We start from the raw sequence: 11,900 nt of genomic DNA on the forward strand, positions 1-11,900 counted from the left end.
CATAGGTTTAGTTTGTTGACAATTGATTTTCTACATTTGACCTTGAACTGACCTTAAACCAGAGCTAATCGTGTCAAACGGACACCGGATTCGGATTCGCTGACCCCAAAAACGTATAGAACATAGGTTTAGTTTGTTGACAATTGATTTTCTACATTTGACCTTGAACTGACCTTAAACCAGAGCTAATCGTGTCAAACGGGCACCAGATTCGGATTCGCTGACCCCAAAAACGTATGGATCATAGGTTTAGTTTGTTGACAATTGATTTTCTATATTTGACCTTGAACTGAGCTTAAACCAGAGCTAATCGCGTCAAACGGACACCGAATTTCGGATTCAGCGACCCCCCAAAACCATATGGATACCATGGTCTTGTCTTTCGGACCTGGCACTTTTTTTTGTGGGGCTGTGTTATTACGTTACTATACGTATTTTTATTTAATTATTGTTGTTATTAGGTATGACACTAGTAATTGAATTGCAGAATTACTAGCAGGGTTTTATAACTACGAGATGATGGAAATTTCTGAACAAAATCTTTTGTGAACCTATCATTACTAGCTCTTGAAATTATTATAAAAATTTGATCTCGTAAACAGTTTCTGAACCAAAGTTTGGAGGTATATACTTTTTTGCTTGCTTTTTTAGCTGAGAAATATCCGCTTAAAATTTGTGCACTTTATCGTAGTAAGTATATCAACATCCTGTATATGTTTATTATCTCATAGAACGGTCTTTGGTCAAAAAAGGATGTCTAAATAAATGGCAGTTCTCGAAAAATCGAATCCATTTTTTCTTTTATACCTAGGAAACAGTTTAAAAGTATGTAATGAAAATTGGTAAATTACTAGAAAAGAAATAAAAATATATTAAAATTATTTTACAAAGTGAATTGAAACAAAAAATATATTGAAATATTTTTTATTAAATTATGATTATAATTTCAATTATCTCGCATAAATTTGTATGTCAAATTCGAGTCCATGGTTCTTCGCAGAGTTCATTTCGATTGTAACATTTGTGCTCCCGACTCCTCCTGCTGTGACTTTACATGTTGCTCCTTTTGATTCGTCTTTGTCGTTGAGTACTTTCAGACAGTAGATCCTTTGGCTGCCAGTCCAGGAAGACTGAAAAGAGAGGTTATTTGTAAAAATACTTAATGGCAATATGCGTTAACAAATTATTTTAGCAGTTTGTCATAAGATAAAACAGGTCAAAAATAGTCTATTGTTTAAGGTCTACACTGTGCGCAAGCCATCTTGGTGTCGCTATTCTCAAATAAAAGAGCATTCCTTACTCGTTTAAGAATCTAAATACTCACTTTGGCTTCTCTAGAAACAAGAGGCAACCTCGTCTTATGCACGTGTTCATGGTAGACTTGATCTCTGGCTAGAGCTGAATTACAGTCTCCATCGATGATCTCATACACTCCATCAGCGGCTTTGGCTGCATATAGATAAGCGCAGAAAATAACAAAGATTGAAAATATTGTAAGCTTCATGGTGTGATCAGTTTGAGCTGTGTTAGTACAATACTGTGATTTTCAATGTTGAATACTCAGCTATATATCCAATTCTGTTATCTAACTGTCTGACACATTTTTTTTTAAATCTTGAGTGTTTATCGATTGATTGATTATTGTTTGTTGATGATTGTTCCAGAAATCAATTAGTAATACTTGTATTAAATAATAGCTAATAACATTTAAACATGTTGAACTGATTCAGTTTAAGTTTCACCGAAACATGAAATTGATTTTAATATTTTTACCGACACGTGAACCATTATTTTTTAAGTGTAACTGGAAGGTAAGATATAGGCTGAGTTGTTTATAATACTTCACCGTTATTTTAATTGAATTTTAACTTCATGGTTTCATAAGAACTTCATTTTCAGTTTATTATCACAAATCCTGGAAAAATTCAATCCCATAATTACAATTTTCTTTTAAATGTAAAAAATATTTTTTTTATATACGGCTGTCTACTATAGATCTCGCTTAATACTCGACGCACGTCAAAAATTTGAGGCCTTTATGCTCGTAAAAACAAATTTGAGATCTACGGCCAACTTTATGAGTAATCATAAAAAAATCAGAAAAGTACCGAATGTTTAGGGTCGTCTAAATTTTTTATTTTAAGAAATAGAGAAAAATTACTTTAATAAAATTTGGTGTAAACAAATTTTTGAAGTATTGCTGCATCCTCTACGCGAGTAAAAAAAAATGTTATCAAAGAAGGCTATGGCCACACGAAATTGCTTGTTTTTCCATCTTTCATGCGATATACTACATGCTGCGAATAGAACTTGGTTTGATCGAACTGTAATTCGTAATTCGTGATATCACGGAGAAGCATAAATGCTGTAAAAGTATAAAATACATAAAGAGGTAACATTCCTTTATAAATTTAAACGCAGGCAAAAAATATAATTAATCCTGCTTTACTGCATATATACTTTCATTTAATTAAATTAAAATCGAATTTATAACATGAGCCATCCAATTTCTGGAATTAATTTCAAATTGATGAAAGATAGTGAAGCCGCATTAATTTTTTTTACTAAATTATTTCTAGTAGTATAGTAGTGCTTTAAATAATACCCCACATTTCAAATCTGAATATTAACCTTTGAATATATGTCTTACTATTTTCTAAAAGTAATAATAATAAAGTCTAAACATATTAATAGTGCAGCTCTTCAGCACAAAAGACTTTATGTCTTATCCTCAAAGGCTGCACAATGTCCCATAAGGTGGACAGGGGTGTCCTAACCTTCTCCACATTTCGGGCATAGAAGGTCCTCCTCAATTCCTATTAAACTTAAATGCCTCCTAAGTTTGCAGTGACCTGTCAGAACACCCACCATTTGGTTTAGGGCTCTTCAACTAAGGCTCAGCAGCCATCTCGTCTTAGGTTTGTCAGGCCCATGTATAAAACTATGGACCTGTCTACATCCTCTAATTCTCCTCCAATTCTGACCTAAAGTTTGATAGGCCCATTTATTAAGGGCCCCATTAATGCTATCTCGAGTGATTCCTAAAATTGGTTCAGGTCCCCTAGATCCGAGACGAGCTAGTTGATCAGCCCTCTCGTTACCAGGGATACCCATGTGGCCTGGGACCCAAACCAACTCTACCTCTCTTAGTCTGGACAATGACTCTAGGGCGTCTTCACATTCCTGGACGAGGGCAGACCTTGTCCTCGGGGACCTAACCGCTCTGAGCGCGGCATGACTGCCGGAGCAGATAAAAAATCTTCTCCTCTACACAGTTCCTTACCTCCTCCTTGCTTGCTACCATCAAAATAGCAAAAACCTCGGCCTGGAAGACTGTGGCATACGTACCCAGTGAAAAGCTTTCCTGGATACCGCTGCCTAGTGAGTAGGTACTTAACAGAATATTGCAGTTTTAAGTCTGTGAAACTAAAAGCTTTCTCTGGATTCCCTCAAGGATAAATTTTAGGATCGTTATTAATGCATTTATAAATGATACACCTTGTTATTTAAATGCAGATTGTTGAAGATTTTCTGCAAAATATCTAATATTATTGATTATTACTTCAGGAAAACTAAAGAGGAAGAAAAAGATATAATAACATTCGTAATTAGTGTAGGATGAACAATTTGTAGTAAATTACTTAAAGTGTTTTATTATCCTTGTTTAAATTACCTACATGTGGGGATAATACACTGAAAAACTGTATTTTGAAACAATCTGTTCCGGTTAATGTTTTCCGAAATCTAGGATTAATGTAATTTTTCTTTGTACTATTATAAGAAAGCAAATGGCTTCTACTGCAATCGTATGATATAATAGAATAAATCACGCACGGTTCTTAAGCTAAAATTAGTACTCATTTCAGTAATTAACTAAGAATTTTTTAATCTTGCATAGTATCATACAGAAATTGTAACAAAAATTGCTGATTAAAAAGTTTTTAGATAATTACTGAAGTTAGTTCTGATTTTAGCACAGTGTCATACGACCTTTATACAAGTTCACTGTCATTTTATTATTGAAAAAACAGTCGTGTTATAAAGTAAAACAAATAAATTTCATTTTCTGTAATCGTTGACGTCATCTTAAAATATTATTGTGAAAAATTTTAGTTTGATTATTTATACAGGGTATCTCGAAATAAAACAACTATACTGCAGATGGAATAGGTATACTGTAATGAGTAAAAAATGTCTGCCTAATATAGGTCCTAAAATGATGAAAATGGAGTTACAGCCGTTAAATGAAAAATATAAATGAAAAAGAAAAAATTATAATTAATGAAAAACTTATATAAACAAAAGATAAAGTTAATTATTTGTATTAATTGCTAATGCAGGTGTTTAGAATTATGCTGTTGTATTAAATGTGTCGAAAGTAGTGTTTTTAATTAAGGGGGATTCATTCGTCAGCCTGAAGATTATAATCTAAAACACAATGATTCTCCAAAANTTAACACACGATGTGGTTACCATTTGCTGCTTTTTTTATATAACGGAAATATAATGTATAATTCCCTATAAGAATATACGAGACGACATAAAAATGTCACATTCGTTCTTTTTATTACGCCAACAGTCGATGGTTGTTCAATTTAAGTACCTGCTTATGTTAATTGAAATTTATGTCATTATAGTTAACCTACTTCAGAGACTGGAGAGAGCAACGTTTACATAAGCTCTAGCAAAATTGGACAAAATTTTCACCTGTTCTTGAGCTTATAAATGACATGTATTGATTAATAGTTATTAGTTAATAGCCACGGCATGGCTGGTATTTAATAGACGAGGCGCAGCCGAGTCTACTAAAGTAGCCAAGGCAATCTATTTTACAGCCAAGTTAAACACATAATTTTTTTCCCGATCAGTTTTAATTTTATCAGAATAGCAAACAAACCTATTTATTTTATATTATTAATATTGTATGTTACTTTTTTCATGAATAATAATAATTTCATCAGATCGTCTGTGATTACTGTAAGACGAGCGTTATTTAAGTAAAAACCTAGGTACACAGTAATAGCCATATTGTTCCTATTTAAATCGATAAAAAGAATTATTTATTATTTGAGATGGAAGAATTCACATTAACTCTGTTAGGATTATGGGTAGATGTATGTTACTTTTTTCATGAATAATAATAATTTCATCAGATCGTCTGTGATTACTGTAAGACGAGCGTTATTTAAGTAAAAACCTAGGTACACAGTAATAGCCATATTGTTCCTATTTAAATCGATAAAAACAATTATTTATTATTTGAGATGGAAGAATTCACATTAACTCTGTTGGGATTATGGGTAGAACTAAAACACTTTAATAATTAAAAGATATTGTTTATTCACTTATTCAGAGAGCACATGTATTCGGTATCAAATCAAATTAGAAACTAAAAGTCTTTCCCAAGCCCAGTACTACAATATACCTCCGTATGTTTATAAGCATTTTTAATTTATGGGCAAAGGGCTCTTGAACCTTCAGCTGATAAATATATAAACATATTAAAAGTAGGCAGTATCTAAGGATGGGAATGTTTTTGTATACGTAACTTGAGTAACTTTCAACAAACTCCGCCAGAAATTATTGAATCAGCAAAGCAAATAGAGTATAATTTATTACTACAAAAATGGAAGATGTCTCAGCAAACATATAAAAAATTGATTACCGGGCTGAGAATAACTTTATGCCTTTTTCAGAAAATGTACTATTGATATGTTTTCTGAATTAAGCAAAAGTACCTATATGAAACCTTCTTCATTATGGTCGATATATGCGATGGTCAGAGCTGCTACAACAACATCGATATTGGAAAGTATCTAAAATTAAAAGCATTCTTGAAACGGATGGGCATCATGCAAAAAAACCACGCGTTGGTATGGAGGCGCCAGATGATTCGTAAAATTATCTTAATAAAATTAAAGTTTTGTTGAAAATATTACCACAGTAACAATTGATTAAACCAACTTACAGGTTTTTTATGGTTCAGAAAAGTTTCATCAATTCATTAAAATCAGAATAAGTCTAATAACATTACTTCCACAAAAATTGACATCGTCAAACCAACGTCAGTCTACAATACTAACTTCTGTGTGTCTCAAATTACTTCAATTTGTCTTCATCATTTTCCATTTTATTATCTTCGATAGTTTTCAAATGAACGGATTCCATTTTCTTCTTACAGGAACACCGCCAGTAGCAAACAAATATTCGCTAATAGTATAAGGTACAGAAATGCTGTGACCCAAAAATAGACCGGCCACAAAGCATTGTAAATAACAGTGCGAGAAGAGTGCAACCGACGAAAGGAAATACCTTTTTTCAAATTGTTGTAAACTTTTTCTTTAGTTACGACGGACATGGTCACAGTTTTATCACAGACAATATAGCTTATCGCCACAAACTGCGTATTAAATACTGGAAATTGGCAATCCGAAAAAGATGCAGGCTTTTGTCAGCCGGCATCCAGCAATAAAATTTAGCGTGGTAACTCCTCTACTCGGTAATAGACGGCAGTTCTAGCGGTGGCTTTGTTGCCAAATAATCACTGCAAATAAATTTAATGCATTCAATTATGTAATTAAAGAGATATGGAACTTATCTTTTGTTTGGAAATCACATTTGTGTTAAATGCTAAATAAAATAAATCAAGTTAGAATTAAAACTACGTATCACCCTGGAATGAGAGAATTCAAACACTTGAAATTAATATTTTTATATTTGTGCGTCGACTTCAAATTTGGTACGATATTAACATCCGTGTTTAAAAAAATTGCATTATACAGGTTGTGTATCCTTAGATGGGTACTACTCTCTTATTGTTGATTTCTTTAGATAGGTAACATAATTATTGACACAATGTTGCATATCATGGATGCCATTGGTAGTGCTCATATTTGTGACACAAAGTGTTCGAAAAATTAACACAATATAAAATTGCTGGATCCTCAAGGAGTAGTTGAATACGAAATTTATTTAAAAAAACAACAAATCATCAATCAATGATCCCTTAAGAGAGATCAAATAATGCGTTCGCTACTACTGCACACCTCTTGTTTCCAAAATTTATTTTCGACATACAGACTTCGGACCTTTTGCATTCAACACAGAAGGGACAAACAGAACCAGGGATGAGGTGATTTTTTAAATTATTTTACCTACGACCACTATTGTAAATACTTAAAAACACGCCGTCTGCGATCAATGTAAGATTCCTATTACGTACGGTAAAAAAATCGCACAGTTTTCCTAGCAACCGCCTAGCAACGGTCAATACAATACTGTTTGTATTGACCGTTGCTAGGCGGTTGCTAGGAAAACTGTACGATTTTTTTACCAAACTGTGCGATTTTTTTACCGTACGACGTAATAGGAATCTTGCATTGATCGCAGACGGTATGCTTTTAAGCATTTAAAGTAGTGGTCGTAGGTAAAGTATAGTACGTAATACGTGGTGTAATGCAATTACGCACTCATAGAATTACGCACACGCCGCTACGCGGCGTCGTGCGTAACTTTTCCATTCGTGCGTAAGATGCTTTTTACAACACTTATTACGTAATATACTATTTTCGATTCAACGCACCGCTTCCGAATTATACAAACTTTTTATTATATGACGTCACACACCTCTTGTTTCCAAAATTTATTTTCCACATATGTGCCTCGGACCTTTTGCATTCAACGCAGAACCGGACAATCAGAACCAAGGGTGTAGTGGAGATTTTTTCAATTATTTTTTCGATTAAATCAATTTCCCAGTTATAAGATCTTTTTTACTGTATCATCTCACACACCTCTTGTTTCCGAAATTTATTTTCAACATAAGGATTTCGGACTTTTTGCATTCAACGCTGAAGGAACAATCAGGACCAGTGGTGTCGAGAGATTTTTTCAATTATTTTTTCGATTCAGCGCACCGTTTCCGAGTTATAAACACTTTTTTATTCTATGATGGCACACACCGTTGGTCTCAATTTTTTTTTAGACATGCGGACTTCGGATGTTTTTCACTCGATCTTTTCGATCTTTTGATATTTTTTTCTCATTTGTTGTGAAGTCATAGTTCGATGACGTAAGCTAAAAAGGCCACGCGCTCTACCCCACGCTCCCTCTCTACTATCGAAATAAATGAAATAGACCCCTAAGTTTGGAAACCGATGTTATAAAAACGTAGGGGTTTTTGGACCATATACATATAGCCTCACTATTACTCTATTGTGTGCTAAAATTTCAGTTAGTTTCTTTATTCCATTTTTTAGTTATTAATGAAAATGTTGAAAAAATCACGGTTTTCTGCCTACAAAATTGATATCTCTCACTTTAACTCGGCGTATTTTTTTTGTTAATTGATAAAAAATTCAAAATTTTACTGACGGTACTAGAACCACTTTTGTTTTTAATTTATGTAAATGATTTTATATATTCCATGTTGCCAAAGACCTGGATTCCCTTTGCTGATGATACCACTATGCTTAATACAAATGTCACTTTAGAATCCTTGGTGGACTCTTGTCTCAATAAGATGGTAATAAATAGGTGCCTGGAAAACAAAACATAATATATAAGATAATTTGTAACTTATATCTTAGGCAGTTGACGATGTATACCATACAATTTCTAGCATCTACAAAACTCAACATAGATGTTTCAAAACACGATTCGACTTTTGTATTCAATATTTAAGATATATTTAACAATACAATACACAATCCAGCATGAACAGCGCATAGCTATGAAATATATATTCGTATATTCCTCTTTATTATCATTACATACAGCTTGCAATATTGCAACTAGTTCGGTTCAAGAGAACTGTTTCTAAACTTCTACATACAGGGTGATTCAGAACTCATCAAAAAAGAAAAATCAGGGAACTCTTACAAATACAATTTTGTAAACAAAAAATTTAAAAGGGTATAGTTCAATTCAAAAATGCACTTCTGCACGACACTGGAAACTGGTCCACTGTAAAACCTGACATTGCTCAAGGCAAAGCATGCAGTTGGCGACCGGCATGGCGGCAACACTAACACAGTAACACTTCGTATACAAACAAGAAAATTATCCAACTTTCCAATATCGATGTAAACATTTATTGATGGTTTTTATTTTTCAATTGTACAACATTAAAATTTGCAAATGCATACTTTCTATTGTTTTAAGTACCTACCCTTGTTCAAATAATGCGCGGGAAAGGTTACAGTGATTTAGCAGATTTTAATCAATTTCACATATTTCGGAAACATACATATTCTTTTTAAAAACACATTGTATTTTATTTTATATATAATAGGTACCTATATTATGGAATATACCATTTTTACAACGTAAATTTACGCAATTTAGGTATAAATATATTTTAAAATCAATTTACACTAAATATTATGAAAGAAAAGAAATTACCCAAGTAATTCAGTAAAAAAAATACGTAATTATTATGTCCCTCATTTTTTTTCTGTGTAGCTTCCTTCGGAAACAATTTGGGATCCATATTTACAGCAAAAATATAATCTTGTTTTTAGTAGTAGTATATGCTGGTAAATTATTGCATACTAATTTTGAGAAACGCTGTATATTACTGTAAATCACATCCTATTATGTTGTAATGATATGAAGTTTGAGGTTTATCTCTAATGATAAGAGAGATAATATGGTCAAAAGGGTATTTCTCCAATATCTAACGTCTTTGACGTTTGACCTTTCATTTCCACAATGGCTGTACAGGCTGTCCCAGAAATATTTTTAACTCACCGAAAGCAGCAATATTTGTCTAATAACATTTTTTGAAAACTTCACAATTTTTACATAATTTTTTAAATTTAAAATTTTTGTTACTCGTCACCGGAAGAACGAAAATGATAAAACTTTAATATTAACTTTACAATAAGCAATGAACATATTTTTACGAAATTTGGTAGTCAAATTTTAGATGAAAAATTCGCTAATGATTTACTAAAAATAATTTGAAATTTTAATTCAATTGTCTTTAAAAAAACTAATTAAATCGGTTAATAAATACCTTATTCTACAAGTGTTTCTATTTATCATAGGTCACACCTTATAAACAAAATAGCTACAACTATTAAGTAGTTTTTATAAATTAAATTAGATTTTTTGTAAAAAAAAATTATTGAAGTTATGGTACATTTAACCACTATATAGCTGGACAACTGTAGTCTCTAGCATCATTCGCAATACGCGTGGAGAGCCACGTGGCCTCAGCGACTCCGAATACTGAAATCCGATTTTGCAATTGTCGTTGCAATAGTGTTTACCTGTTATCTATGGTGTTTACAATAGTTTTTTAGTAGTTAGTGTCAAAAATGGTTTGCGTGTATAGCAACTCGGAGTTGATAGATGTCGTTTTAATTTATGGTGAAGCAAGACAACATTTGTATTATGGTGAAGCATTTGTGTTATGGTGAAGCAAGACAACATTTGTGTTAGTTCGTAGAAACTGAGTAAGATAGATCCAAATGTGTTTACACGTTCGTGGACAAAATTTTGAATAATTGTTGTAACATCGGGTATGTCAAATGATTTTATTATTTAAAAACACAAATTAATTTTATTAATTAATAAATGCAAAAGCAGTTGAATTTGCCAATATAAAATAGGTGCTATAAAATTTTATTTATTTATTTCATTGCGAAAGTTTTTGTCCGTTTTTATCACACCGCCATGCCGGTCGCATTGTGCGAGGTCAGGTTTTACAATGGACCAGTTTCCAGTGCTGTGCAGAAATGTATTTTTAAATCATTTTCGAACTGCCCTTTTTGATTTTTTTCTTTACAAAATTGTATTTATAAGGGTCCCCTGCACATCCAGAATTTTTTTTTGGATAAGTTCTGAATCACCCTGTATTTATATTATAGTTATACAGTTGAAAAAATGCTTGCTCTAAAACTCATACCGTTTGTGTAAACTTTCATTTTACAAATACATGTCATAATATTACAATTATTTTTTAAGAAAAAAATGACCTGTATAAGATTGTCGTATCGTATTTATCATTAATGCTACTTATTACGATGATAAATAGTTTATCAATGGTTCCATATTCATTAGTGAAGTAATAATATACTGACCAACATGTGGGGCTCAGTAATTTTAATAATTTGCGTTTTTTTAATGACGACCCAGGTACGTAAAAAGATTTCAATTAATTGTTAATCTAGTTTAAAAGATTGCTAAATGCTTTTTCAGTTAACAGAACACCAGTAAATTGAATTTTTTTACTTGAAAGAAATAAAATAATTTTAATCAATATCAGCATAGATCTTTTGTATACCTGAGATTTTGACTGATAGAGTAGAAATCTCGTAATTATGCTGCACATTCTTAATTTAGTTAAATATATGCATTATCATAAAAAAGAGACATTTTTGCCTTTACTACGTTTTTCTTATTTTGCATCATTTTAACAACCTGTAGGTATTGCTCTGAATGAGATTTATTATTCTTTAGTCACAGAGATGCTGAATATTTTGATAGAATATCTACATATCAAAACTTATATAAATATATTTCAAGTAAGTACCGTTGTAAGTACTCATTTGTATAATTTTTTAATATGGTATTTGTTAATAATTTTGAAACGCATTTTATGATTATGTACTGAACTTGACCTTTTATTTCAATTGACATCTAATAAGTGCGTTCGAAAATGTACATACTAGTATTATGTGACCTCTTTGATTTAAATTTATCTCAATCGAGACAAAAATGTGTAATGAATTACAAATTATGTCGCTACAAAAAAAATTTCGAGGTCATATGTTTAATTTATTCTTTTGCCTAAATCTATATAAAAATACATAATTATTACATATTTATTTTCTGTTCCTAAATAATAATAATAATAATAATAATAATAATAATAATAATAATAATAATAGGAA

General features: G+C 31.7%; 2 protein-coding genes across 2 annotated transcripts in view; one reads left to right on the forward strand and one right to left on the reverse strand.

The window, feature by feature from the left end:
* Nucleotides 1-908: 908 nt before the first annotated feature.
* LOC108906217 lies at nucleotides 909-1,552 on the reverse strand. Its single transcript, XM_018709429.2, has 2 exons — nucleotides 1,325-1,552; nucleotides 909-1,130 (listed from the first exon to the last, which is right to left on the reverse strand). The coding sequence occupies exons 1-2, from the start codon at nucleotides 1,502-1,504 to the stop codon at nucleotides 951-953; spliced, it is 360 nt and encodes a 119-aa protein (XP_018564945.2). The 5' UTR covers nucleotides 1,505-1,552; the 3' UTR covers nucleotides 909-950.
* Nucleotides 1,553-11,034: 9,482 nt separating this feature from the next.
* Nucleotides 11,035-11,900, forward strand: part of LOC108906216 — a 10,721-nt gene continuing 9,855 nt past the window's right edge. The window contains exon 1 of the mRNA XM_018709428.1: nucleotides 11,035-11,142. Within this exon, the coding sequence (XP_018564944.1) occupies nucleotides 11,092-11,142 (51 nt within the window). The 5' untranslated portion in view covers nucleotides 11,035-11,091. The remainder of the gene's footprint in view (nucleotides 11,143-11,900) is intronic.

This window comes from Anoplophora glabripennis, unplaced genomic scaffold, assembly GCF_000390285.2.
Source record: "Anoplophora glabripennis isolate ALB-LARVAE unplaced genomic scaffold, Agla_2.0 scaffold390, whole genome shotgun sequence".
NCBI classification, from domain to species: Eukaryota; Metazoa; Arthropoda; class Insecta; order Coleoptera; family Cerambycidae; genus Anoplophora; species Anoplophora glabripennis.

Coding starts and splice junctions, on each gene's coding strand:
- LOC108906217 (XM_018709429.2), bottom strand. CDS start 1,504: ATGAAGCTTACAATATTTTCAATCTTTGTTATTTTCTGCGCTTATCTA. Junction 1,131..1,324: donor TTGTTTCTAGAGAAGCCAAA/GTGAGTATTTAG, acceptor CTCTCTTTTCAG/TCTTCCTGGACTGGCAGCCA.